Source organism: Xiphophorus maculatus, chromosome 2 (genome assembly GCF_002775205.1).
Source record: "Xiphophorus maculatus strain JP 163 A chromosome 2, X_maculatus-5.0-male, whole genome shotgun sequence".
NCBI classification, from domain to species: domain Eukaryota; kingdom Metazoa; phylum Chordata; class Actinopteri; order Cyprinodontiformes; family Poeciliidae; genus Xiphophorus; species Xiphophorus maculatus.
In genome coordinates, this window is record NC_036444.1 from 10,323,571 (window position 1) to 10,350,104 (window position 26,534).

Genomic DNA, 26,534 nt, shown 5'->3' on the forward strand with positions numbered 1-26,534 from the left:
GTTAATCAAAAAATATTCAACAGAATTAGTAGGGTTTTAGTAGAGTAATAGTGCAGCGATTGTTTGTAGCTGCAGATGGCTCTTTTGCTACAAATAATTTGAAAAAATGTAATTGAATTATTTGCATATTTACATGTCAAATTCTGTATCTAATATTGTATAAAAAAGGCTCGAGTGGTTAAATGGAAAATCTGCAGAATGTGCCTGTTTTGTCATTTTAATCGTCAGAATAATTGATAAGATAATCGATTACTAGAATAATCATTAACTGCAGTCCTAAAATATATTTGTTAAACTCTCCTCCTTCCTTTCAGGTCGCCAACTTCTCCAGTATGGAAGACACCACTCCGGAGTTTGAGGAGAAGCCCATACGGGAATGGGACGACATCATTCCTGAGGAGCAGCGGCGTAAAATTGAGGAGGCGGAGAAGCAGCGGGAGATGGAAGACATCTTCATGCTGCCCAGGAGCAGGAGCTCCAACAAGAGGGTAGGGCTTAGAGGCAATTTAGTGTTGGGTTGAGATCTTGTGTTCTTAGAATCAAGAAGTTAAACTATTTTCACTCAATAATTTCAGAAATAAGGAGAATTGTGCATAGTCATAAAGATCTCAGGAAGATATCTTATTTGGCTCAAAGCCAGTTTGACTCTTAACAACGCTGCTTTTTCAGGCTCAAGCCAATGACAGCGACAGCGATGTGGGCTCGAAGCTGAAGCAGCGCTCGTCTGGCTCAGACAGCGAGACGGATGACAGCGACGACGACAAGAAGCCAAAGAAAAGAGGCAGACCTCGAGCTCGCAAAAACAACGTGGAGGGCTTCACCGATGCAGAAATCCGCAGGTACAGTATTTAGCTGTCTTACATGAAATCAAACAGAATCAGATCCATTTAGGAGGATGATATAAATCTATTCCATATCCCTTTAACAGATTCATTAAAGCCTATAAGAAGTTTGGATCGCCACTGGAGAGGTAAATTTAATGAGAAATCACTCAGCTGGAGTTTCACCAGCTTTATATTTGACAAACACACTTCCTGTTTCCAGACTGGAAGCCATCGCCCGAGACTCTGAGTTGGTGGACAAATCCATCGCAGACCTCAAGAGGCTGGGCGAACTGATTCACTCCAGCTGCGTGACGGCCGTGCAGGAACACGAGGAACAGCTCAAAGAGAACCCAGTTGAAGGTTTGTAGCTTGTGTTTATTTTGAAAATAAAACTTGATTTTCCCACTTATTAGCCAAAAGAATTACAAAAATAATGTTTTTCTTTCAGCCAAAGGTCATGGGAAACGCAGAGGAATCAACATTAAGATTTCAGGAGTTCAGGTCAATGCCAAGTCAATCATCCAGCACGAGGAGGAGTTTGAGCCGCTTCACAAAGTCGTGCCCCTTAACCCCGCTGAGAGGAACAAGTGAGAAACTTCTATCTTTCTCTGCTCTGCCACATTGTGGTGTTTCTGAAGAGTCTATCTCTGTCGTTCAGTTTAAAGTAAATGCGCCCCCTTCCTTTAGGTTCATACTGACTTGCAGGGTTAAAGTCGCCCACTTTGATGTGGAGTGGGATCTGCAGGACGACACTCAGCTTCTACTGGGCATCTACGAACACGGCTTTGGAAACTGGGATCTGATAAAGACAGATCCCGACCTGCAACTGGCTGATAAGGCAAGTTTAATTATCTTCCACCGCTTTGAAGTCCCAGAACCTTCATGGAGAGTTTTATTTAATGATTAATTAGCTTCTTAATATTTAAAAACTGAAATTGTGTCCTACTCTGACTAAAATAATGGAAAATGAATTATTACAGTCATAATTAAGCCTGTCACAATAAGCAATAAATCAATTTAATGATAAATGTGATGACAGTTGACATTAACTGCCAAAGCAATGTTGCTAAAGAGATTAATATCATTGAAAAGTCAACATTTTGAGAAGTGCTGCAAACATTTGACTCTTAGTACAAAGTAGTTTGCACTACCTGCCACTTTTTCTGTTTTCCATGTCAAAACTGAATGTTTTTTTTTTTTAAAGGCAATTTTGGTTATAGAGACGCTATAATTCTTTTTATTTGTTGTTTTGTTTGTTTATTTTGTATATTTAAAATGCTTTCCAGTTCCAGTGTTAATGTTAATGAATTGTAGTCCAGAAAATATGGTAGATGGTTTTATCTTTAGATGTAAACACAGGATTTGAAGAAATAACAATTTTTTAATTAGTTTTTAAGCACATGTGCTGTTCTCCTGTTTGTAGAGTAACACTGAGAATATAATTAGCTGATAATTAGTTGTTTTCCTTTCCCACCCTGCACTCAGCTCTCTACTCATAACCTCCTTGCTCAAATTTAAAACATTGACATCTGACCTTTTTGGTCAGTAGCTCTTTTAAAAACAAACAGGAATTGTAAAATCTAACATTGCTTGTCCTTCTGCACAGATTCTTCCAGACGACCCAAACAAGAAGCCTCAGGGCAAGCAGTTGCAGGCGAGAGCTGAGTATTTGCTCAAGCTGCTTAAGAAAGAGCAAGACAACGCGATTCTATCTAAATCCGGAGAGGAGGTGAGCTGCTGGTCATCAAATAGCAGTTTCTCCTGAGTGTGATTTACATTTTCATTTACACCACTTTGCTTTTCTGGTCTCTTCTTCCAAGGTTAAGGTGAAGAAGAGGAAGCCCCGAGCTAAGAAGGAAGCCAAGGTTCTCAAAGACGAGCAGGGCAACGAGATCTCGTCCCCCCGGCTGTCCGATAACCTGTCAGAGGAAGGAGAGGTCAAGGTCAGTCAGCTCCTCAGAGGCTCCACAATTAACTGATTTTAATTTTTCTCATATCTGGAGTAGATATTTAAATTCTTTTTTTTTTGGGTTAAAATGGGATTTTTTTAAGAGTCATACTACATGTGAATTTTAATAAACTGTCTTATTTGTGCAATGACAATAACTCATTTTTATATCTAAATTGCTGAGTGATTACAACCACATTGATAGTTTTATGATGCGATGTAAGCGTTGTAAACCTTTTCACTTAATGTCTGTGTCAGCATGCTAAGGAGTAGTTTAAAGTAGAGTTTAATTTCTTAATATTTGCATTCCTTGACCTTCCACTCATTGTTTTCCTCATGGCTTTGTGTTTTGAGCAGGAAGAGGGAGCGGAGAAGTCTCCTGTGAAGAAGAGGCAAAAGAAAAAAGATAACAAGGAAAACAAAGAAAAACAGGGAACACCTAAAAAAGAGAAAGATGGAGACAAGGAAAAGAAAACCGCCAAGCCCAGAAAGGAGAAGGTATCTCAGAACTTTACCTCTAGAATTCAGTGGTTTTTATGGAATAAGTCTATATATTCATACCAGATAAATGATTTAGAAGCATCCTTGTCAGCGTAATTCCTTACTGTTGTATATTTTTGTTTGCCAGGCTAAGGCAGCCAAAGGGAAGAAGACTCAAGGTCCAGTTCACATCACGGCCGGTTCCGAGCCCGTTCCCATCGAAGGAAAGGAGGACGACGAGCTCGACCAGGAAACCTTTAGTATTGTGAGTTGAGCAACGATTCAGTGAGACGGGTTTGTTACTCTTCCCAGCATAGGCATTAGTGCATGACGTTCTCGTTTGCAGTGTAAGGAGCGCATGCGGCCGGTGAAGAAGGCCCTCAAGCAACTGGACAAACCCGATGAAGGACTGTCCGACCAGGAGCAGCTCCAGCACACACGCACATGCCTGCTGAAGATCGGAGACCGAATCACAGAGTGCCTTAAAGCGTACAGCGACCCCGAACATGTCAAAATATGGCGCAGGTAAAAAAAAAAAAAAAGTGATATCTTGGTTGAATTAAACATCAAACTCCTCTGGTCTGCTCTTCTAATTATTTTCTGTCATTTGTTGTTTAGGAATCTCTGGATTTTTGTGTCAAAGTTCACAGAGTTCAGTGCCAGAAAGCTGCACAAGCTTTACAAAATGGCTCAAAAGAAGCGATCGCATGATGAAGAGGTAAGTTGGAGCATATTGGTCGGAACATGAGCTGCCGTGTGTTATCACCACTAAATACATTGTGACGTTTCCAGAAGGAGCACAAGAAGAAGGACGATTCCTCAGGGAGGATAAAATCCTTCAGACCAGAACCTTCGGGGTCCAGTCGAGACTCCACAGGCATACCGTCCTCCAAATCCGCTCCTCTCCCGAGCCAATCAGGAACACACGGACACCACAGGGAACCATACAACGCTGCTAACAAACGACACTTTGGCAACAACGGTGCGTGTGGACCAGCTGCCTTACTTCAAAGCCCAAACAATTCTTTTAAAATTCCAAACAAGCAAAACCATCACTATTCAACTGTTTAATGTTTTTTTCACAGATCGAGGAGACTGGCCGAGAGATCGTAAATACGGTTATCAAGGAAACAGCAATCAGCCTTGGCAGGGAGACCGCCACCATCCATACGACCCTCATCGTTACAAGGATCACTACGGAGATCGACGTCCCCACGGAGACGCGTATCGAAGCTCAGGAGGTTACCGTAACAACACCTCTCCTCGAAAAAGGCCGTATGAGCAGTACGGCAACGACAGGGACCACAGGGGACATCGGCCCTATTATGACAGGTGGGATGAGACCTTTTCATCTCACTTTACTACATGATCGTTACATAGAGGAAAAATATATGACACCGGCCCAGGGTGGCATTCCATCAGGGAGTAGCATGAGCAAGTTATTTAAAAAAAAAAAAAAAGGAATATGGATTTCCTTTTTACTCATCATTGGTTCAAAATTAGAAACGCCTTTGAAATATATGAATGAAATATATTTGTAAAAATATAGCATGAAAAAAAAATACAGGCAGTTTACACCTGAACTAAAATATTCCATACTTATCAGGTTGTTTAAAACACTTTTTTGATTTCTGAAAGTCAAAACATATTATTTTGTTTATGAGGACAAAAAACTACATGTGTACAAAAAAAACCGAGGGGCTCATACTGTATCTGTGTGAGGGAAGGAGGGATAAGGAAAATAAAGGAAAACATTTTACTGGTTTAAACAAAACCAAGGAACACATTTTGATTAAATTTAGAGGCTTGGAAAAACTTAAAATAGAAATGTTCAAATTTGGTAGGAAGTGCTTCCTAAGCTCATGAACGTTCGTCATTTAAAATTTACGCCCTATTTAGCTGGTCAACAACAGGGCAGGAAAGTCGATTTTTTTTTTCTCAAGAAGCATCTGAAAAGTTGTTTAGCTGGCTTTCTAAAACATTACGCTGTAACCTCCAGAGGTTACAGCTTCACCATCAGAAGCCAGAAAAGGTTGATGATGAGGGAACTTTCTGTTCTGAATGCTCTATCCAACAATATTAGAGTTGAGTGGAAGAACTATAATATTTTTCCTCTATGTAAAAGTGTGGTAGAAAAAACATTTAAAATATAGGAACGTTTTATTGGTCTTATGTAATACTCAAATTTTATGAAGACAGAATTTTGGTTTTTATTTGCTATAAGCCATTTGGATCAATATGAAGGGGAATAACATCTTTAAATATATCACCAATAATTCTAGTAACTAATTGTAACTCCCTATAATATTTTAAACACATGGACATGGAAAATAATTTTTTTAAATTTAGCAATCATGCGATCTTTTTCAGTTTAAAAAAAGTGAATCCTGAATAATGTCTTTCAGGCACCCGGACAACAAACGGAGACGCCCCGATGAGTTCCACCCCAGTTACCACCAGGGCAGAGACGGCCCTCCTCAGGACTTCAGGAGGATGCCGGATCACAGAACACAGGGTCCGCCGGGGCCGGAGCATTACAACCGGCCCTTCCACCCAGACAAACCCCTCCCGCTGATGGACCCCCGCTCCCCGCAGGCTCAGAAGTCTCCGCAGGACTCCCGCTCCCCACTGGAACGCCCCATGGATCCCGGCCTTATGGCGGATCCAAACTGGAACAGCAGGAAAACATAGAGCCTCCAGGGCCATGAGGAGTCTCCTTTTATAAGCTGACTGTTAAGAAAGGGAATCAACATGTACCGTCTTTACCAGCAAACTTTCTCCCAGTGTTTGTGATTGTAAGATGGAAGGAAATGAACTAAACTGTGCATCTTTATTTAAATGACCTGCCTCCTCAGTTGATTATGAAGCAACTGAGTGGAATGACTGCGGAAACTTAGTCCTATGGACTATTAGAAGGGAGATTTGGATCCATGAACAGATGAATGATCTCACTCCTAAAAGTGCCTGAAAGTGTTGGCCTTCTGAAGGGTAAATGTACGGGAATGTTCCCGGAGCAACCATGGACACTTTTTTTTTTCCTGTGCTTAGCTTTAAGTATTGCAAAAAGATGTCATCAGAAGTTGAATGTGTTAATCATTTGCACCTTGGAAACATGTTGACCATGTAGCTGAAGAGAATCACGGAGTTTTCACTGTGCAGATGAAGAGAATTTCATCTGAGGTTGCTGGAAATTTGATTAAACAAGCCGGCATCACTCAGGAGAACTTTTGAAATTTTTTTTTTTTGTTTTAAATCCAATTCACATTTCTCATGTGTACCGTTATGTACCATTTCTGTAACTATGTATCTATGCCAGTCATTGCCATCCCTTTCGCTCTGTTCACTTTAAAGTCTTTCCTCGCCAATATTGAAGCTATCAAAGCAGTATTTATTATGACTTTTTCAGGAGTTCATAACACTATAAATCCAAACAATCCTTTATTATGTCTTGCAGTATTATGATGGCTTAGAAATGGTACTTTGCTTCTTTAAGTAATTCACCTTTTCTTCCCTAATCAGGCGTTATGTTTCTACCCACAGATGGTTGTGCACTGCTGTTATTTGTTACTCCTGTGCCAAATCTGCTTTCATCCCACCTTTATTCTGGTCTCTTTAAGCTTCTTTAAGTACCATTTCTGTTTCCAGGATCAAACTGCAGAACGGTTAATAAATAGTGCTGACAGAATATGAAAGTGCTGCTCTTAGCTAAATTATAAATTGATTAAAAGCTCAAAATGATAACATATTCTGGTAATTAATGTAGATTCCTGGTAGAACGGCTGATTTTAGGGGCAAAGTGTAAAAACCATGGTATGAAATGTTTGATATTTTGGGGGGAGCGGGGGCACTTACAGTCAACTTCTTACAGTGAACAACCAGCTGTTGTTTTTCTCCCACTCAAAACAAACGTTCCTGTATTATGTTCTGTAAGAAAGTTTAAATAATTTATATTTGTGACAAAACCACCCTTCATGACAAAATTTGCTGTACATATGTTTGGACATATGTAATAAACTTTGTTACACAAAATATGCCTATTGTTGACACCAGGCTCAATCTAAAATCACAATTGGAACAACAATGTTTTTGATGCTCCTTAATCGTATCATAGTGGTTTTTTTTTTTTTTTTTTACTTAAATAGTAGACAAAATTAAAAATTCACAATTTTATTCAGATTTATTTATTATTACTTCACCAGCTGAACACTAAACGGTAGTTTTGCACCGTTGCCTTATAAAAAAAATAAAGGAATATTGGTTTCTTTTTCTATTTTCTGGGTCTAGAAAATGTTTTAGTTCATTCTTACTGACCTGAACAAGAAAATGGCAAATCTTTCTTTCAAAACACTTGGTACATTATTGTGTTTAGCCAAGTTTGATAAGTGGTCTAATGCTGAATAAAGGTGTTGGTGTTGGTGGTCCTATTTACGAGCAATAGTCTAAATGAAGCCAAATTCTTTGTTTTCTACTTAATTTCCATTTTTAGGAAAATTGAAACTTACCTCCATTTTGCAAAAGCTTTGCCAAATGAATGAATGCATTCATCTATGACTATGTTTACTAGTACTTCTTGAAAAGGTTTGGAAAAGGCCTTTTTCTAACTTGTATCCTAAATGTAACATTTATTTGAGGTTACATTTCATTGTGAAAAAATTCCATCTTCACATTTTTTAATATTTTACTTTTAAACAAGGTTGCTCGTTTCATACTTATTGGCGTGTAGAACTAAAATATTTGCCTGGTTTCTTTTGTAAAATAAAAGCCAAAATATTGTATAGTAAGCTGGTATTAGCAAGGGGAAACGGTTAAAAAGCAAGAGTACTTAGGTTTGTCATTAATTTTCACATTTGTCTTGCCTCAAGTTATGCTACTTTAGGCACCGTGAATTTTTATGTTCACATTTCACAGCTTTTATGAGCCATTTTAGTTTGACTCTTTGGAGATAACCTCTCAGAGGGACTCGTAGTTTTCCCCCTTTGGTTTAGAAATTGATGTTTGTTGCTTTGCATGCTCTACCCATGCTATCATGTTTCAAACCAAATATCTTAAACTTTGTTTTCGTTAAGATGCTTAAACCAGCTGTTGATTAGTTCACCTAGTGCACACACCATAAGTGATTCCTAATCATTAATGCTGTTCTTTGAGTCGGTTTTCCCTGAAAATTAATCCAACAAACAGCTAATTGTGGTTAAACTTGGACTCAGTTGGGGATCAAATTTCATTAAGTAAACCTAATTTCAGGAAAAAAAGACAAGTGAAGGAGGACAAAATGTAGGACGCAAAAAGAAGACAAGGAATGATCAAAAGTAGCAAGGAGTTACTAAATAAAGGAAAAAAGGATAAGTGGAGGAAGAAGGGAAAAAGGACAGGAATAACAAAGAAAGGATGGGAAGGACATCAAATTTAGATAATATTGATGTGAAACTAAAAAAATTCTCCATACTCCAATACTCTGTTTTCAGGTTAAAAAAAAGGTGAAGTCAAAAAATTTTAGAGTGACATAATTTACTACTACAGCAGTAAATGCATGCTTATTTAATCTACTAGTCTCCACTGTTTTTAAAAGTTTTGCTTATTTTGTAAAGCTAGTCAGAGGTTTTACTAAAAAAATAGGTGGTAAGAGATTGATATTAAGACATCTAGTAGCACCACGTTTGAACAGGAGGGGGCAGTCAAACACTAGAAATTATTAGCAGAAGGTGATTTAAAAAATGCTCAAACTGGAACAGAACTGAGACAAAGGAAGGCAGCTCATTGACAAGACTTTGTCTTTTATTCAATAAATAACTTACATTATCAACAGCTGGCATGTGGGCCCACATAAGATTTACATAAGAACACAGTTTGATCTTTCTGGCCTATCCCAGTCAGCTAGTTTGTACAATCCATTTTAAGCATCAGAATAAAAAGAAAAACCAAACATAAAGTGCATCAAACTCAAACACACAAACGCCACAGAACATTTTCCTACATTCTCTTTTTCAGAAAGGTGGGCTGTGTTAAAACATCTACGGTACCAAGTAATATTCTCATTCTGTCAACATGTGTACTGTCTTGAAAACTGTTCTATGGCGTTCGTGTTGCTGAAAAATTATTTAAAAATCCTCTTTATTTTTTTTTATTTTTAAGAATTAGAGGCTCACATTCACCGAAAACATTGTGTACAAATCTGAAGGGATAAATTCAAAAACACAACGAGTGATATAGAAATCTAAACACAACAATGCACAAAACCTATGTACAATTCTCACAGAATACAAGTCGAACCAGATACTGTAAAACACACAGTTACATCCATTAACACAAGGTTTAACACCACTACTATTTTGTTGTTGGAGTGTATTTAGAACGCATTTTCAGAACAGCAGTGAGAAAGGCCTGCTGCACACTTTCGGGGTAAACGATAAACGACCGTAAAGCCGAAAAGGTAGTAAGAGCATGGAGCAGATGCTGCAGCTGAAAGATGTCCTCCAGCGAGAAGCATGTATTGACATGAACACACCAAAAAAAAAACTGTATTTTCTCACTTTATGGCAAACACAAGTTATATACAACGAAGGTTCCCGTAATGTAAAGAGCTTGAGGTTGAGAGATGAAAATTCAGTTAGGAGGCAAACGTTGGCACAGGAAGGCGTTCTTTGGCAACAACTTCAGCCATGAGATCACCTTTTTTTCCCCTTACAGGACATGCTCATTGTTAGCCGGTGTGACTCAGTCAAGTCTCGGTCTGTAAACGCTTTAAACCAAACAGAGGTGACGTCTCCTGAGCCAAACAGTCGCCATCTTTATTGTTGTTAAAACGGAGCTGTCACAGTCCGATCGGTTGATCGACCTCCTCCAAAGCGCCAGTAAAGTTGCTTCTCTCTGCCACGTTCACACAACAGGCTCAAAAAACGAACAGTGTGTCAGCTTAAACAATAGCGGGGCCGCCTGTGTGTCACTGACAAATAACGTGTTTCTATTGATTCCAGTTGGTGATTTGGCAGAAGGAGACTATTTTGTCGTTTATTTCTCCAAAATATTCTGGGAGCAACACAAAGACATGAGAAAGATTTCCCGCTGGAGATTTTTTCCTTTTATATTTATATATATATCTGGAAAATCCTGCTCTTACAAACACACCAAATTAACCACAGATGCTGAATTCTTCACACACATTGTACTAATGCACATGCACACACACACACACCCATACACACGGATACATACAAAACCTAACAATATGACTCATTAATCTCCACAGCAGACAACTGGAGACGTTGCTCTGACATCCTTTTGGCTGGGAGCTTCCTTCGAAAATCTCAGCCTTTTCCAAAGCTGGAAACTAATCAAACGTGGAGCTGCCTTTCGCCTTAGGTTAACAAAAGCCCCTGTCAGGTCCCAATCCCCACCCACTCCAATCCCCTACTCAGCCACATGAGCCCTGGCTGGACCTGGCACCAATGTGTGGATCAGAGGAGGGAGGATCAGCAGACCCCTCTTTCTGCAGAAGATCATCTTGGGGGTTAGTCATACGTTTTAATCCCAGGTGGACATCCTGAGATCTGGGCTCTCTTCAAAGAGTAAAAGCAGCTAAATGCACGTGATGACAGGCGGGCGAGGGAGTGGTGAGCGTCATCCTGTCATCAGGCAGATGTCAGAACCACCAAAATGAGCTGCTGGAGAGGCAGATATATACGACACAGCGATTGTACTTCCACATTCACTGACAGACACGACATGAGGAGAGCATGTCAAACAAACTACAGAAGAGCTGCGCTCCACAGTAAGACGGCCAGCAGGTTGAGGACCGAAGCCAAAAGTACATTTTTGCCCCGCCGTGTCGCGCTGTTTAGAGCATCCTTTTCATAGATGTGATATCTGTTGCTGTTTGAGTGGAGCATTTTTACATCCTCAAAAGCGTAGTATGCCGCCATGGTGAAGTTAATGTCTCCGGAGGAGAGGAGGTCAAACACGCAGGATTGAAAGTACAGATCTTCCACTGGAAGCCGCTCTTTGCACTTGACCTTTGCTGACTTGAAGGTGAAGCCGTGTGTCCCGGCGCTGCCCCTCGTCCTACTGGCACCCTGAGTCGCCTCCGCCGCCCGGGCTTTGAAGTTCCGGAAGTCAATGCGCTGGTTGGCCGGACAACCGTGGAGACACAAATACAGGTCCTGGGTGTCGCCTTCCTCCACCGAGTGAGCAACCTCCTCAGGCATGCGCACGGCGAAGGTCAGGTAGCGGCCCACCTGCCGGACCACGATGGTTGTTCCGATGTACTTGGCCTGGATCTCCACATGCTGCCCGGGAACCTTCTCCACCACGCGCAGAGTGTTGGCCCCGTAGCGGTCGCCACCATTCTTAGAGCCGTCGGCGAACGCTGCCGGCAGATCGTCCGTTTCCGCGTGGTACATCTTCTGCTCAACGCATTCCTGGTAATTTCTGAAGATGATTGTCAGCTGCAAGGAAAAAAAAAGTCATTGCCAATAAAAAGAAATATTCTGTTTGAAGTTGGTGAAAGTAACTGTTTTTAGTAGCAGTTTGTATAATCAGTCATAACAAACGGTGATAAATGTATAGCGCATTAAAAAATGTTTACACCCTTCCCATTTTTAGAATACGTCTCATTTTAATTTTAAAGTTTAATGTTTTTATTGGTATTTTAAGTGATTGACTAACAGAAAATAGAAAGTAACTGCGGAAAAAGACACATCGTTTCCATTTTTCTTTCATATGTAAATCTGAAAAGTGTGGCATGGATCTATATCTAGCCTCTCTGACTCAGTAGCACTACCTCTATATTTAGAGTTTGTGTTTTGCTTCAAAGTTGAACCTACAACCTGGTTCTAATTCTTTCAAGCTCTAAACGGTTTCTTTCCCAGGATTGCCTTGCATTTCATTTCAACCACTTTTCAATGCTGAAGAAATGCATCCCCACAAAATGATAGAGCCGTGATTTAGAGGGTGGATTGTGAGCAAAGGGTACATCATTTGTTTTCCATCACGCATCCATTTTGTCTGTAGACCAAAAGCTTCAGTTTTGGTCTACAAAAACTGTGATTTTATGTGTACGACACATAAAATCCAGTCTAATAAATACAATTATTTGCAACGTATCACAACGTTTGTGGTTGTAATGTGCATGAGGAAATGTTCAAGAGGGATAAATGCTTTTATCCCTTTTTATCCCTGAGGTTGTGAACATCACAATTAAAAATGGAAAGGTTTATAATTTTGCACTGAGGATAGGTTTGTACTACATCGACTCCCTTCTACTCCAGCAAAGTGTCACATTTCAGTGCTGGCTCAACAAGAGGGGAGGCCAAGGTAAACGCCCTCCAAAAACACAAGTTCCTGGCCATGTAAAAATCAGGCCTCAGTTTGCAGACACAAAGACGATCTATTCATAGCGCTGAAAAACCTGCCTGTGAACCCCCAGAACTATGCTCCAGGGAGTGGCGTCGGGCCAGGACACGGCGATAGACTCTGCAGCTAATTAAGCGAGGCCGGTCAGAACTCTCCAGGCTCCGTTTCATGGGACACCAATGGGCCATTGTCCGAGCAATGGTACGAGGACAGCCAAATTCTCTGTTGTCTGTTTCTGACAGGGGGTCTACACAACACTCTATTAGCCTAACAATTAATGTGCTGCGGCTGCCCTGCACCCACGGCTCATTTCTTAAACGTTTCTCTGAAGCAATCAAAAGACATAAGCCTCTATCCGTGCTCCCTCTGAATGAAGACAGTTTTATTTGCTGCTGTGTGAACAGTGTTACTACCAACATGGCGCTCTTCTATTTAAAGCAGATCTTTCACCAGAAGGCTCTTGTTTGCACAGGTGGCACTTGCTGCTGCTTTGTTTCCCCTTTTATCCAGAATCGAGCACTCTTAAAAAGCTGTCTCCGTTTACTTCCAAGAATAGCAGCACAAAAATGTGATTCACTTTAAAGCTAAATAAGCCACAAATGCTTAATAAGTGTCATTAAGAAGCCCTGATTACAGAAAATTACAGTTCCTACTAATGTGAGCCCTTCTATTCCTCCATCTAAGTACTTCAGTTTTGAGCCTCAATTACAATTGCTCCTAAGGCTCTAAGAAATCTGGGCCAACTCCATCATGATGCTAGAAGACAATTTAGCAGCAGCTATCCACATTATCCTCTGTGCCTTTAAGCAAACTAATAATCATGGGTGTTCGGCAAATAAAGATATGAGAAAACCAAGTATGCACACAATAGCTAACTCCACCCTGAGCAGCAGAAACATCAGACGGAGCTGAAGTGAAAATAAATCCTTGTGTTAACATCTGATTCTGCTCTGCTGCAACATGTCATTTAGGGGGCTTATCAAGATTTCAGCGATTGCAAACCAGGCTTGGACTTCTCGATGTGTTACTATGGAGCTAATTCCAAACACTAACCAGACGCCACAGTTTGACAGAAGGGAAGCCGCTCCGCAGCGCTAACAGTCAGACCGCATCAAACAGCAGACACATGCAAAAATCAATACACCAACAGCTTTCTGGACTTTTGGTTCAGCTCGGCCTTTAAAACCATGATTAAATGAAGGTATTCAGTGCTTCTTTTTTGCACTACTCAGACTACTTTAGTGTTGTAAATGAGTCTATACAATAATTGCTGTGTTGTTCTTTGAGGGACTGTCTGTTTTTTAAATTATATAATTTTGTCGGTCTTTATCTGGAGTAATCTGCAATCACAGCCATATGATCTATTGCCAAAAACAACTGCAATGGATTTTTACAATTAATTTTTAGCATTTGGAGTTAAGATTGTTTACCTAGTTGGGTTTGTTATCCATAAACCACAAAGCTGTATTTATTTCCATCGTGATGAAAGGTTGCGTTGCAGTTTTTTTGGCATCTAGACCAACTTTGTTTGATTATCTTTAATACTCAGACTTGTCAAATCTAAAATGCATTATTGTAGAATAGACTAAATATCATTTTTTAAGAACAGCTTGTAATACTTACTAAGACAATTGATTGTTTTAGTAAAAAGTATCATGCTATGTTTGAAATCTCAATTTGACTCAGTTTAGAAATCACAAGACTGTTTTAAAACCCTGATCTAAATAGGTCTAGAGGCCCAAAACCTTTTCTGAAATTCATCTTTTTGATTCTGATAACGGAATGGGCAATAAAGTCTTGAAACGTTTATCCTCGGTTGTGTTTCTGTTGCCCACCAAGAATTTAAACATGGCTAAAATCCAAATTCAAACTTTTTCCAAGACCATGAACCCAGTTACCTTTTGTACAGCTCATCAAACATTAACTGGCACCAAATACACAACACAGAATACCATTTTAGCCGTTTGTAATATCTGAATAAAAATTGCACATTTGATTGGAATAACATGAATTCCAGAAGAAAAAAAGGCTAAATCAAAAACAGCCAAATTAACATTAAAATCACATTCTAGAACATGACACTTTTGTATGTTTGACCTAGGTGTTTTTGTGCAAAAAGATGAAAGAAATTATGACATCAAAAATAATGTCAATCAGTTGCAAAAAATGCTAAAAATAAATTCCTGACTATGACATGAAATCTCCATACAGTCCTTATGTCCATTTTGTAAAACATTTTTTCTGCATAAAGGTTCATCAAAAGCTGTATTAGCCCACATAAACTGGGCTGGACTCAGACAGACATTTAATCCTCACCTTGCTTGTGGCGGTTGCCATAGATCCTGGAAGCACAGGCGAGTTGGTCACCTGGACCGACAGGAATTTGTTATGGATGAGGGGCCAGGCTCCTTCCACCTTGCACGTCTGAAAGTCATCGCCGAAGGTCCTGAGATGAGGGTCTCCGAAGAAGCCACAGTGGGTGTAGTTAGGCGGGGCCGAGTTACGTGTCAGACTGCGCTCATAGTGGCACACCTCCGGCCCGTCGGAACGCTCCTGGCTGTCGGTCACGACTGGGGGAGGTGGAGGAGGAGGAGGCGGGGTTCTGGCTCGCGGCTGGAACGTTGGCCCCTCCTTGGAGCAGTTCTTTTGGTTCATAAGGTCCTCTATGCCATGCTGGACGGAGTGATAGGCCAGGTCGCCCCTGCAGCTCCGCGCCAGTCGACCCACGCAGCTTTTATACACCCGCAGAGCCGTGCAGTACTCCTCCTCCCCGAGTCCAGAGTTTGAGGTGATTGCCAGATATTCAGTGGTGCACTTGATTACCTTGCACTGCAGACTCGCTGTCAGGAAGATAAACGGAATCAGAAAGGTATGCAGTCTAGAAATATGACGCTGACACACTAAGCTGTAAATTAAAAGTGAGTAGTGTTTTTATTTCTCTAAAACTAATCCATAATGCTCAGACAACAAATGGAACATTACTTTCTATACACTTAGAAGGAAAGAAGTTTATTTGGCCAACACTTGCATGCTGAAAGTTAAAAACAGCGTTTTCACATTTTTGACCATCTACCTAATGCAAAAATATATTCATGTCTCTTGCTATAGTAAAGGACTGGATTTCCTTACCTTGAAAGTTTTAAGTTAAAACCCTTCTTTTGGTTCTAATCTCCAGGCTTAGTGATGATTAATCACTCCTGTCCCAGAGATTGTTGAACTGTTTCACTGTTCAAACATATCTCAGAAAGCCTTATTGCAACACCTTGTTTGACAAGCATCACCTTGGGCTAATAAAGCATTTATGTATAAGGCTATTTCGCCAAATGTTACAAAGCAAAAGTCACAGCAACATTTTTAAAGGCACAATTTAAACATTTGTGGAAAAGCTTTGCCATAGCTCCTCACTCAGCACTTAACAACCATCTGATATTATGCAACAATCTTGATTTCAGCCATCATCGCTTTTGCTCGCTGCATTCCTTATCACCATTGTTGCTAAATGGTAAGTGATTTAGGTGCGAAGTTGATAATACTAAGAAACTTGTAAAGTAAACTGACCAAGGTATTTCCACCATTATAGTTCAGTTTAGTTTATTCAGTTCAATTTGATCCTAATTCATTAACTCTTTATCAATTCCATCCAGTTACAAACTTCTACTACACTCAGAGGTTGTAGTAACTCTCATTACCTAAAGAATCATTATAGATGGTAAAAGCTGTGACTCTAAATGAAGTTAGGTTAGATTAGGTGAATTAAATCATTTCCAGGTCTGGATAAAATACGAATAAAGAAATTGAGCACTGACAAACTGATTCTGACCCTTACATGAGTTTATATTTAAATGCATGCTTTAACTTCTACTTCACGTATTCTGCCTTGATTTTTATCACTTTACCTTTCCCTGAAGGATAGATAAAGTGACTAAATATACTCAGTTTAGTATATTTACAGTTTTGTGAAATACTGACTAAATATACTAATTAGAAAGTTAAAACAGCCATTGCGGACTTTTGTGGACTCTTGACAACTTTAAGTTTAGGTTGAACGGGACATGCAGATCACAAAATAAGTTTACTTAAGACGCCAAACAGACACTGTGGCTATTAGTAATTTTTACAAAGTGAATAAAGGTAACAAACATCACAAAGTTGACAGTACAGAATTTACATTCAGTGTAGGATAAACCATTGAAAAATCCAACGTAGGTTAGAAAATAGACATGATTTATCTGAAGTGAGTCCAGATGCAAAAAAAAAGTTAGTTTCAGCGTTGTTGAACATTTTGTACACAAATGTCTAAGATACTATATAGAAGCAAAAGCGAAAAACAAACAAACAAAAACAAAAGAAGGAAAGAAAATCTAGACATTTCAGGCTGGAAAGCTGTGGAATTTGAAAAAAAAAAAGAGAAGAATCCTTAATCTAATCCATAGAAAATAGCATATCTGAATCTATGCAATCTGACACTGAAATCAGAGACTATGTTAAACTCAGATTAGTAAAAAAAAGAAAAAAAAAGAAAAAGCAATGCAAATACACTGATACAGATAAAAAAAATAGTGCAAAAAGTTTTTATCACCCGATGAAAATGAACAACAATACATATCTATGCTGGTGTGACGCGTGCACCTAAAGTCTTAACATCCTACACTGAGTTTCTTACCGGAGGGGAAAAGAGCGAAAAACACAGCGAAGACTCTGCACACGTCAAGCGCCGAGGGTCTTCCTCTTTCCCCCATAACCATCCATCCAGCTCGGGGTCGCGCTTCGCTCCTCTCCCTGGTCACATGGGATTAAACAGGGGAGAAAAGTTAGCGGCAGCGCTGCAGCGTTCCCACTGAGAAGACAGTCCACAAAACAGGTCTGAAGCCGGGAGCCGTCCTTCTCTCATCACTGCCAAGTTAGCAGAAGCTGCTTTTACTGCCCTTTTTTCCCCCTGTATCCCAGTTAACACACAGCGGCTCCTTCAACCAGCAAGTATGCGGTACAGAAGTCTCTAAAGCGCGACGGGCTGCAGGGCTCTCCTCTAGAGACCCGAGAAAGTACAACCTCCCTCCGGAGACCAGCGGACACACTCAGCCAATCACGACCGTCCGCACGGCACTCAAACCCTCCTTCTAGATGAGGGTCTCATGTTACACCTCAATGTGCAGACTTGTTCGACTTTTAACGACCCACGAAGCTGCAGCCCGCAACGGCATGAGCAAGACACCTTTGTTTTAAAGCAAAAACCACAAGAAAAAACTTCAGTGTGAAAAGCTGATTGATATCGACAGAAATGGAGGGAAACCACTGTCCAACATGCAGGTACTGACTATATAAACAAACATTTATTTTCTTTTTGGTCACTTCATACAGACCCTCTGTGCCAGCGGTTCCAAACAACCACATTACATTGCTCTTGTGCATATTAGTTGTACATATTAGTTGCTCTTGTGACAAATACTAGTGCAACAACTGCAGTTATTCATTTTTATTGTGTTGTGAAAAAGATATAAATAAATTGTCACTCTATAAGTCGTTAAAGGATATAGGTGTGTTACATCTTAACTCAGAAGCGGAAAATGTAAATATTGAAGTGGAAAATGAACAATGATCAGTAGAAGTTGAAATTACAAGTGAAAAGTCAGAGTAGATTTGCACTACTCTGATCTAATTTTCTGATGTGTCTGTCTCTTCTAAAAAAAAAAAATGAAGGGTAGCTTCAGCAAAAACAAACAGAAAACCTTTTTAAGTCACCCAATTAAACTTGGCCCCCTCACTATCTCCCAGATCCCACCAAATTTGTATTGTAGAGCTTTTAGTGGCGGAGATGTTCTTAATGGGAACTGAGGCCCCAGATCAAATTCTGCTTAAGGCCCTATACAACCTCGGGCCAACCCTGTTACTGAGTACGTCAGTTTCCAAATCCCAACTGCTTCTCATTTATGGAACACAAACACTTAATTTAGGCCTGATGTTATTAGTTCCAACTATAGAAGTGAATGAAGCACAGCATAAGTATTCCTATGCACTTATTTCTCCTTCATGGCCATCCGCTTCAGTTCATACTGGGAGTTCTACAAAAACTAGTGAAGATGCCCTAAGTACCCCATGTTTGAGAACCATGGTTCTATGCCAGTGACATTCAAACTAGATATTACCTCAGTGAACACTCCAAGTTCCTCCTCCATGGTTTACTCGATTGTGTTTCGTATATTAAAAAAAAGAAAATCGTATCAATGGTTGAAGGAAATATAGCATGTACGGTGTTACAGACTTGATCAAAGTTTATTGTTGGAAATACTAAAAATAGGTCCCTAAAAAGTGGAAATTTCTCACCAACCCCGACCTTAAAATCCCCATATGGCTGCTTTGCCTATAAAACTTAGAGTGAGCCGTCATAAAAATTGATTTACTTGAACCTTGGCGTAGAATGGCTGATTTCTACTATATTTCTACCTCTGCGTGGTTCTACCCATAATAATTAGCTGCAGCAGTGACTTGTCTCTTCATTGTCAGAGCTGAATTAACAGCATCGTATGTCACTATTATGACTTTACTCTTATGCACCACATGTATGTCATTAGTTTGAAAAGATCTTTTAGGATCAAACATGTTACTGTGAGAAAACTAATGGTAGATTGACTTACAGAGTTCAAGTAGTAGGACAGATGGTGCCGTAACAAGAACATTTTGATAACCACATTACTGTTGAGCAGTTAAATCCACACAAGTAAAACATAAGCCCAATGTGTGGGGAAAAAATTTCATTTTTACTTCTTCCATTCACTCAGGCTGGTTTTTAAAGATTTTAGAGCAAGTACCAAACTTGTAAATATTTTTTTTTCCAGCCAACATACTGAAAACAGTATTTCAGTGAGACTTGAACTTTTTTTTAGTTTGTTGTTACCACAAAGGTTGTTTGAAGTGAGAATTTTAAATGGGAATATTTGGAGGTTTCTCACCAACCCCTAACCTTAACAGTCAAAATGACTTCCTTGCATGCAAAACATTGTGACAGCAGCCAATGAAATGGCTTATTTGTACTTTGGAGCATTTATAAGTTATTTGATCTTTTGGAAGCATACAATAATACATGAGAGAATAGTTGAAAGTACAAATGCCTTGGTACACATTGTTAATGACTTACCTTGCTAGTAGCTCCTAGCTTTGTCACTTTGTTCCTAGCTTTGAGCCTATCTTTTAGTGAAGTAGATTATTGTACTTGACTAACATGAGTTAGTCGTCATTTCCAGATCCGATCTCACGTGGAAATATCAACTACCATCACTTGTTACTAGTTCACTGTTGTCTGCCTCAGGTTGTGCTGTGAGTTCTCAAAGTTTTCTATATTGCACTTCTCTTTCAGGTAGTTTCCATTTGAAGCAAAGATGAACATATTTATTGCCTGCTGTTACAGTTACTTTGCTACTAAAGTAATAAATAAGTAATTCCAGTATTTTTTGTGAGTTGCAAAATACCGTCGAAGTCTCATCAGCACTTTGTGTGCCATAGGTTGAAAACAGTGGCTCTGTGCCACAGATATAGTTAATCTTAATTTGTGTTTACAAGCCAAATGAAAATCTTTTTTACCCTCAAAGACTCACTGGCAGACCGAATCTGAGAACCATGTGTGTGTGTGCAAACTGATATTTTCACTTAATTAAAAGCATCCATGAACATCTTCATGTCCAAGTGTTTCACACATTCTTCAATGAAGTGTGGGCACAAGATAACTCAAAATACAAATTAATCCCACTAAAACTATAATTTTACATCAATTTCCTGGTCTTATTATCAATTAGTCATTTTGGTTGTGATGAGTCTCTCCGCCCATAGAACTGGTTTTTAGTTTATCAAAAAGCATAACAAATAAAAGAAAATAGGCAAGGCTCTTGGGTAACATAATGTAATATTTTAAGCTGGGTCATATTATGATAACGCTGCAGGCATTAAAGTGTTGAAACAAAATGTTATGTATTATAAATATCCAATAAACTGTACTGTGTACTGATCACCAATATACATCATTACTTTTTGTCTATACAAGTTAAAAATGTTGTTGAAAAGTGAACGGTAAAACAACTTCTTCAACAAGACATATACCAATGTGTAATAGTTTTTTGTTTTTTTAATTCACCAATCGGCTGACTAAAGGTGAAACATGGGCAATTACCCACCAAATGACTGTGACACAAGTTTATCAATATATACACAATTATAGATTTGCTTGTAATAAAAATACATCATCTGGCCATTCCTTCTTTTTGCATATTCAATCTACAAATTCTAACAAAGGACCTGAGACATTTTTAATAGTAATTAGAAAGAAGAAACATTAGAATTGGCAGCTCAGACCTTAAAGGAATCAGGAAATCTGTATCAGCCAGGAAAAGCCTGATTCGTGTATCTTAAATAGCACATGTTGCTAACACAGGGTTAACACCCTGCTAAATCAGAAACAAGAAGAGCGTTTAATTTTTGATTAACGGCTTAATTTTAATGTTAGCTTTAGCGTATTAAGTGGTATTTAAGTGCATTTGGATGAACTGCTACTGAAGCAGCACATAATCAATGCAGGGAAAACTAACTTGTCTGCTGACAGTTCAATCACTTTGAAAACTTTCCTCAGATAACCATTTCCAACTCCACTTCTATTAAAGACATCTTCTTGATTAGCTTTCATTTTCACAAATGGCTGCACTGGTGCTGCCTTTCATTGCCATTTAAGCTGAAACCCCACCTGATGGATGACTGCATATACGCTCAGGTTGTGGCTGGCCGTACAGTATTTTTCCACAGGAGTGGAGAACGTCTGTGTGGTTGCTGTCCCCTCTTGCGGGTGATGGATATGTTCCCATACAATGAGGTCTGAGCCTACACATGTTTTTCAACAAGGGTGGCCCTGTGCAGAGGCTTACATCCAACACTAATATGCCGAGCGCTCACATCTGAAATGAATGAGACCAGCTGAAAGCTCTAAGCTGCTGCTCACTGAAAATGTTTTTGATATATCATGGAATGATTTTTGGAGCTAGTGGCAGAAAGGCTGTGGCTGCTGCACAACCTGGGAGTTAAATTGTTGTTTAACACCCTGAAGGCTTTGATGTGAATATTTTTATGATGTGTTACTGGTTGACTGCTGGCTGGAAAAGCCCCAGAGCAAACGGAGTGATCATGTGTGTTCCATTTTTTTTTAAAGTCCGTTGGCATATAGTTTACTTAGACTCATAATTAGTTAACAAATGATGTTGTTAAAGCTCCTATGGATGACATAAATGACAGTAAATGATTATAAGAAAATTCAAAGGGAATTCTGGTTGTGGAGAAGGCACAGAAGTTAAAGTTAAACATATCTTCTTGCCATTATCTTGAATTATATTAGTCCCAATTACTATAAACACTTTTTTTTTGCTTTCAGTATTTTATTTTGTAGTTTTACTGAGCTTTTTTTTTTTTTTTGCATTATGTGCGTTTAACTAAAGATGAATAACAGTTTCAGATATTCACCAGTATCAGATATTCTGTTTCAAAACCACTGTTATTTTCCATCATATCAATCCTTGCAGGTGGGAGTCATATAAGAGATGCCAGGGAATATGCTGCAGTGACAAAAGTTTTTATTAACTGTATATGGAGCATAACATACCAGTGTGGCTCCTCCTCTCCCCACTTGCTGCACACTACAAAACTTTAGGTGTTTGGAAATAAACACCATCAATATGTGATAATGTTATCCAATGCTTATGTTTTACAAGAAATAGACAACCATCTTACTGAAGAGTGCTGATGTCAAGCTGGTTTAAATTTGAAGCTTTGACTTTGCTATATTGATCTTGAGCACAGTGATACACGGACAACAATAGATTTATTGTGCAGCCTTAGTGTGGAGGCTGGAGGAGGATTACACACATTTACAAGATATCAATGTTTTCAAACTACAGTGAGCTGGATATCTTTTCAGCAACCAAACAGAGCAGATCACCAAGCTATAAAACTGGGCAATATCAGCTTGTTGTAATCTCAATGTTTCCTTTATAAAGAGTAAAAAGCACAATTCTGTAAAATGTAAAGCTTGGCTATAAAATAGTAAATTTTGGACAGAGTTTCGAGTAATGTTAATTAGTCATTAAAAAATTATGTTAATCTCATTCAAGAAAACTATTTTGTAAATGTAATGCTATTTGTTGAAATTTGATCTTATTAACTGCTTATTTTTACAACAAGTTGTGCCTAAAAATGCACAATTCTAATTTAACTCAAGATGGTGGCTCAGACAAATGTTTTTCCCACTCTTTATTGGTTTTCAGCTGAGAACAGCTTGATAGATATGATTATATTGGTTCCAGCATGAATTAAAACAACTAAAAAAAAACAAAGAACTGCCATGAGATTTGTGGTTGGGTAAATTAAGAATCTAGGTTTGCATCCTGCTTTTACAGGTTCAGCAACAGCACTAACGCTGAAGTCAGACTTTCTAGTTAACTGAACATCTCAATGCTAAGGTAGTAAGCAAATAAATGGCTTGTTTAAATAGATTTCAATGTTTATTACTATTTTAATAACTCTTTTACTCTTTTCACAAGGAAATTTTTATTTTTGTTTCATTCTTAACAATGGAACGCAACCCAAATGACTCAAATCTGAAGGACCAAGCGGAAATGTCTGTTGAGATGCAGGGAAATTATTAGTGTGCAATAATAACTTCAATTTTAAAATTATTACTCAAGCTGAGCCTGTTGGTTTTAAATGTACTTGAATAAAGATTAATTTTGGTTCAATAATTTACTAATTATAATTAGATTTCAAATCATCTTAAATACATGCTGTTATACTATTGCTGAGGGTGACTGATTTGTTAAGTCCTTCAGAAACATAAGTTAGCATTAAAATAATTTACTTCAATATTCATGTAAAAAACAATTTTCAAGTGTATTTGATCATAAATGTAAAAGATTTCCACTCAGAAATACTGAATATATCTACCCAAATAAAATATACACAAAATCTTTCAAATTTTCTCATGGTGTAAATTGTAGTAATTTTATGAGTAATTGTCTACGTATAAGGTAAGTCTAAGCATTAAAAAAATCTAAATAAGAGTTAAATACTGTCACAAATAACATCAATGTTATATTACTTAACAGTTGGAATAATAATAGCAGTTTTTACTGTTTTGAAAAGGAACAAATTAAATTAAATCCCAATTACCAGATCAAAACTGTGGTAGTTACCATACCTCTAATGTTACACCATCCAGAAAGCACTATTGAATAACACAAGTCCAACTTTATTTAAACACTTTCTGCTTCCAGCATTTCAAATCTCAGCTGAAATTCTACGTAAATGGAGTATTTCACTGCTACATGTTATCAATCTGAAGCCCACACCCTCAAAGGCAGTTTTAAATGTTGTGGTGGAATATTTTAAAGATCAATAAATCAATCTTAGTCAAACTAAATCAATATGCACAACCCTAATTCCTGTCATGCCACCAGTCAGCTGAAGGTTAGAGACCTTCACACCAGCTGCCGTCTCTTATCAAGCCACGTGTCACTTTAAGAAATAAAAATAGGTGACATGCTAATCATCTTAGTTTGATTAATTGATTTGATTTCGACAGTGATGTTTCAGACCTTGATCCATTACTGTATTTATGTTCCATACAATATAAATAGAGATGCACCAATCAATTGATCTGACATTGCAATCACCCATTTTTTTTCCTTGATCAGTATTACATGTCACAAACACAGAGAAGAATTCCTTCCATTCATCAAAACTAAGAACTGCCACCATTGCTGGTCTTAGAACCCATCATAAACATACTTTATTGCTTAAAAAAAACACATTCGATAAAAATAGTAATGATTTTTAGAGACATACTTTAATGCACAAGTGGAGAGGATTTTGTACTTGTTTCACTTTCATTTGAATTCATATCAGTGAACCTGTACCACATTTTTATTGCTCTTTGGTGACGTACTGTAGTCACTAGAATAAGTGAAGAAAAAATAATCGGCAGATCAGACCTTATGGAAACCATTACAATCAGTATTGGCCAGCTAACGCATGATGGGTGCATCTCTCCTTTTAAATATGGGCAGAAAAAAAACAGCATTTCAATAAATTTGTTGGTTATATGCATAGGGTCGCATACAATTTCTTTTGTAAATCCCACTCTTTGAAATTACGATGCACTTTAAAATGAAAATTAAACATTAGTGAGCTGTTGCATTTTGTATTAATGGAAGCCTGATCTACATCGACAGCCTCTTGCCCCCAACAGATGGCGCTTGTTAGATCTGATCTGAGAGCAGAAATCTTGACACAAACGCACATGGCTTTTACGAGGGCAAGCAAACCTGTCATTAACTGTGAGCTGCACGGACAGCCCAGTTATTGTGCTAATTGGAGCTGTCAGACATTAAAAAAGAGAAAACCTGCATCCAGCGGGCGCATTTTTTTTATACCTGTTACAGGCTAGAAGATCATCCTTTAATAAGTGTCCCATTAAAATGACTGTTACTGATATAAATGTTGCCACTAAAAGAAAAAGAAGCTTTAGGTGATATTTAGTAGAAGTAAACCTGAATTATTTAGATTTTACTAGAAGTTCCGTTTGTGTCTTGGCTCAAACTGAAGAATCCAAGGCTGCAGAAATTCACCTTTCTGGGTTGCGAACCCAGATTTTAAGGAAAAATCGTAAAAGATCAATATGCAAAAGGAAGTTCAGTGGTTAGCACGTAAAACAAACGGAGGACATAGACCAACCTTTGCGGCTGCATGGGCTCTCCGCGAGTCAGGAGTTCTGCAGGAACCCGGAGGACAGCGAACAGAGAGAAAGCAGATTCCTGACCAAATAAATAAATTAAAAAGAAAAATCTTTCTTCGGACACCAGGCTGTCACACTAATCCTACATCACACACAGTCAGTGGCTCTCTGAGTGTAAAATCCTCTGCTCCTTGCATGCTGGGGTCCGTCGGATCAATTTCTCCCGAATCCGCTCTGCAGCCAAATCAAAGTGTCTCTTAATCTCAAGCAGACACCTCTCGCACCCGGCGGACTCGGATCTCCCCAGCCATCGCTTAACTCACTACACATCAGTCGATCGGAAAGGAGACGTTATGAGAGATTAAGTCCAAGTAATTGGCCTCATCCAGGTTGTTAGTTATGGTCGAAGACGAAGGAGGAAGAGGAGGGGGGAAAAGAGCCCCGAGGGCAAAGCTGCTGCCGACTCTGCCGCTGCCGCTGCTGCGTACAGCCCGATCCGCTGTCTGGATGTTGTGAAATGGCTTGTTAGAAAGTGTGAGAGAGACAATGATGAGCTCTGCGTGACGCCACATGAAGCCCCCCCAAGCCCCAGACCCCCCTCCTGCTGTTGTAGTTTTGCACTGGAGAGAAGTGGGCTTCAGATCAGGTCGCAGCTGTTGAAGAGAAGCTGAAAAATGTCTCTAGCAGTAATATATATATGTTTTAAACCGACTGAAACTAAATCCACACAGTCCTATCACCGATGACACTTCAATTACACGTCTTTTGACGTGCGATGAGGATCGGTGCCTCATATTTTCTACCCTATTTACTTTTCGCACCTTTAACAGAGTTGAAATTGATGCCTTAGTTTGATTGCCGACAAATAGCCCCGACTGTCAGATCCATTTACGGGATGACCTCCATCACGCTTGTCTTTACAAATCACAGGTTTGGGAAAAGACAAATCCATAATAATCAGGATTTAACAGAGGATCAGATGGACAAACACTCTGCAGCTGAGGGAGAGGGGGTGGGCTGCAGCTCAGGAGGAAGGCAGCACCTGTGTTTTAGGATCAGACTGCAACCACAACCTCCCCCTCCCTGCTTTAAAAGCTTTCCCAGCTTCATCAACTCAACAGATTCTCCCTATTCTCTCTAGTTTCCCTCTAACCCTCTGTGGCTGAATAAAGCAGCAGAA

General features: G+C 39.1%; 2 protein-coding genes across 3 annotated transcripts in view; one reads left to right on the forward strand and one right to left on the reverse strand.

Moving 5' to 3' along the window:
- Positions 1 to 7,522, forward strand: part of chd2 (chromodomain helicase DNA binding protein 2) — a 31,205-nt gene extending 23,683 nt beyond the window's left edge. For both annotated transcript variants that reach the window (XM_014468498.2, XM_023352478.1), the window contains 15 exons: positions 315 to 488; positions 670 to 839; positions 929 to 970; positions 1,045 to 1,184; positions 1,273 to 1,411; positions 1,512 to 1,662; positions 2,431 to 2,553; positions 2,645 to 2,767; positions 3,130 to 3,270; positions 3,401 to 3,517; positions 3,599 to 3,777; positions 3,871 to 3,970; positions 4,045 to 4,234; positions 4,338 to 4,584; positions 5,658 to 7,522. In XM_014468498.2, coding sequence (XP_014323984.1) covers positions 315 to 488; positions 670 to 839; positions 929 to 970; positions 1,045 to 1,184; positions 1,273 to 1,411; positions 1,512 to 1,662; positions 2,431 to 2,553; positions 2,645 to 2,767; positions 3,130 to 3,270; positions 3,401 to 3,517; positions 3,599 to 3,777; positions 3,871 to 3,970; positions 4,045 to 4,234; positions 4,338 to 4,584; positions 5,658 to 5,943 — 2,322 coding nt within the window. In that variant the 3' untranslated portion in view covers positions 5,944 to 7,522. The remainder of the gene's footprint in view (positions 1 to 314; positions 489 to 669; positions 840 to 928; positions 971 to 1,044; positions 1,185 to 1,272; positions 1,412 to 1,511; positions 1,663 to 2,430; positions 2,554 to 2,644; positions 2,768 to 3,129; positions 3,271 to 3,400; positions 3,518 to 3,598; positions 3,778 to 3,870; positions 3,971 to 4,044; positions 4,235 to 4,337; positions 4,585 to 5,657) is intronic.
- A 1,481-nt stretch (positions 7,523 to 9,003) lies between these two features.
- On the reverse strand, positions 9,004 to 25,909 carry rgma (repulsive guidance molecule family member a). Its single transcript, XM_005798207.2, has 4 exons — positions 25,354 to 25,909; positions 17,261 to 17,376; positions 14,914 to 15,437; positions 9,004 to 11,690 (listed from the first exon to the last, which is right to left on the reverse strand). The coding sequence occupies exons 1-4, from the start codon at positions 25,365 to 25,367 to the stop codon at positions 10,995 to 10,997; spliced, it is 1,350 nt and encodes a 449-aa protein (XP_005798264.1). The 5' UTR covers positions 25,368 to 25,909; the 3' UTR covers positions 9,004 to 10,994.
- Between the last annotated feature and the right edge of the window lie 625 nt (positions 25,910 to 26,534).

Coding starts and splice junctions, on each gene's coding strand:
- rgma (XM_005798207.2), bottom strand. Junction 15,438..17,260: donor TTTCGCTCTTTTCCCCTCCG/GTAAGAAACTCA, acceptor TCTTCCTGACAG/CGAGTCTGCAGTGCAAGGTA. Junction 11,691..14,913: donor TGGCAACCGCCACAAGCAAG/GTGAGGATTAAA, acceptor TTTTCCTTGCAG/CTGACAATCATCTTCAGAAA.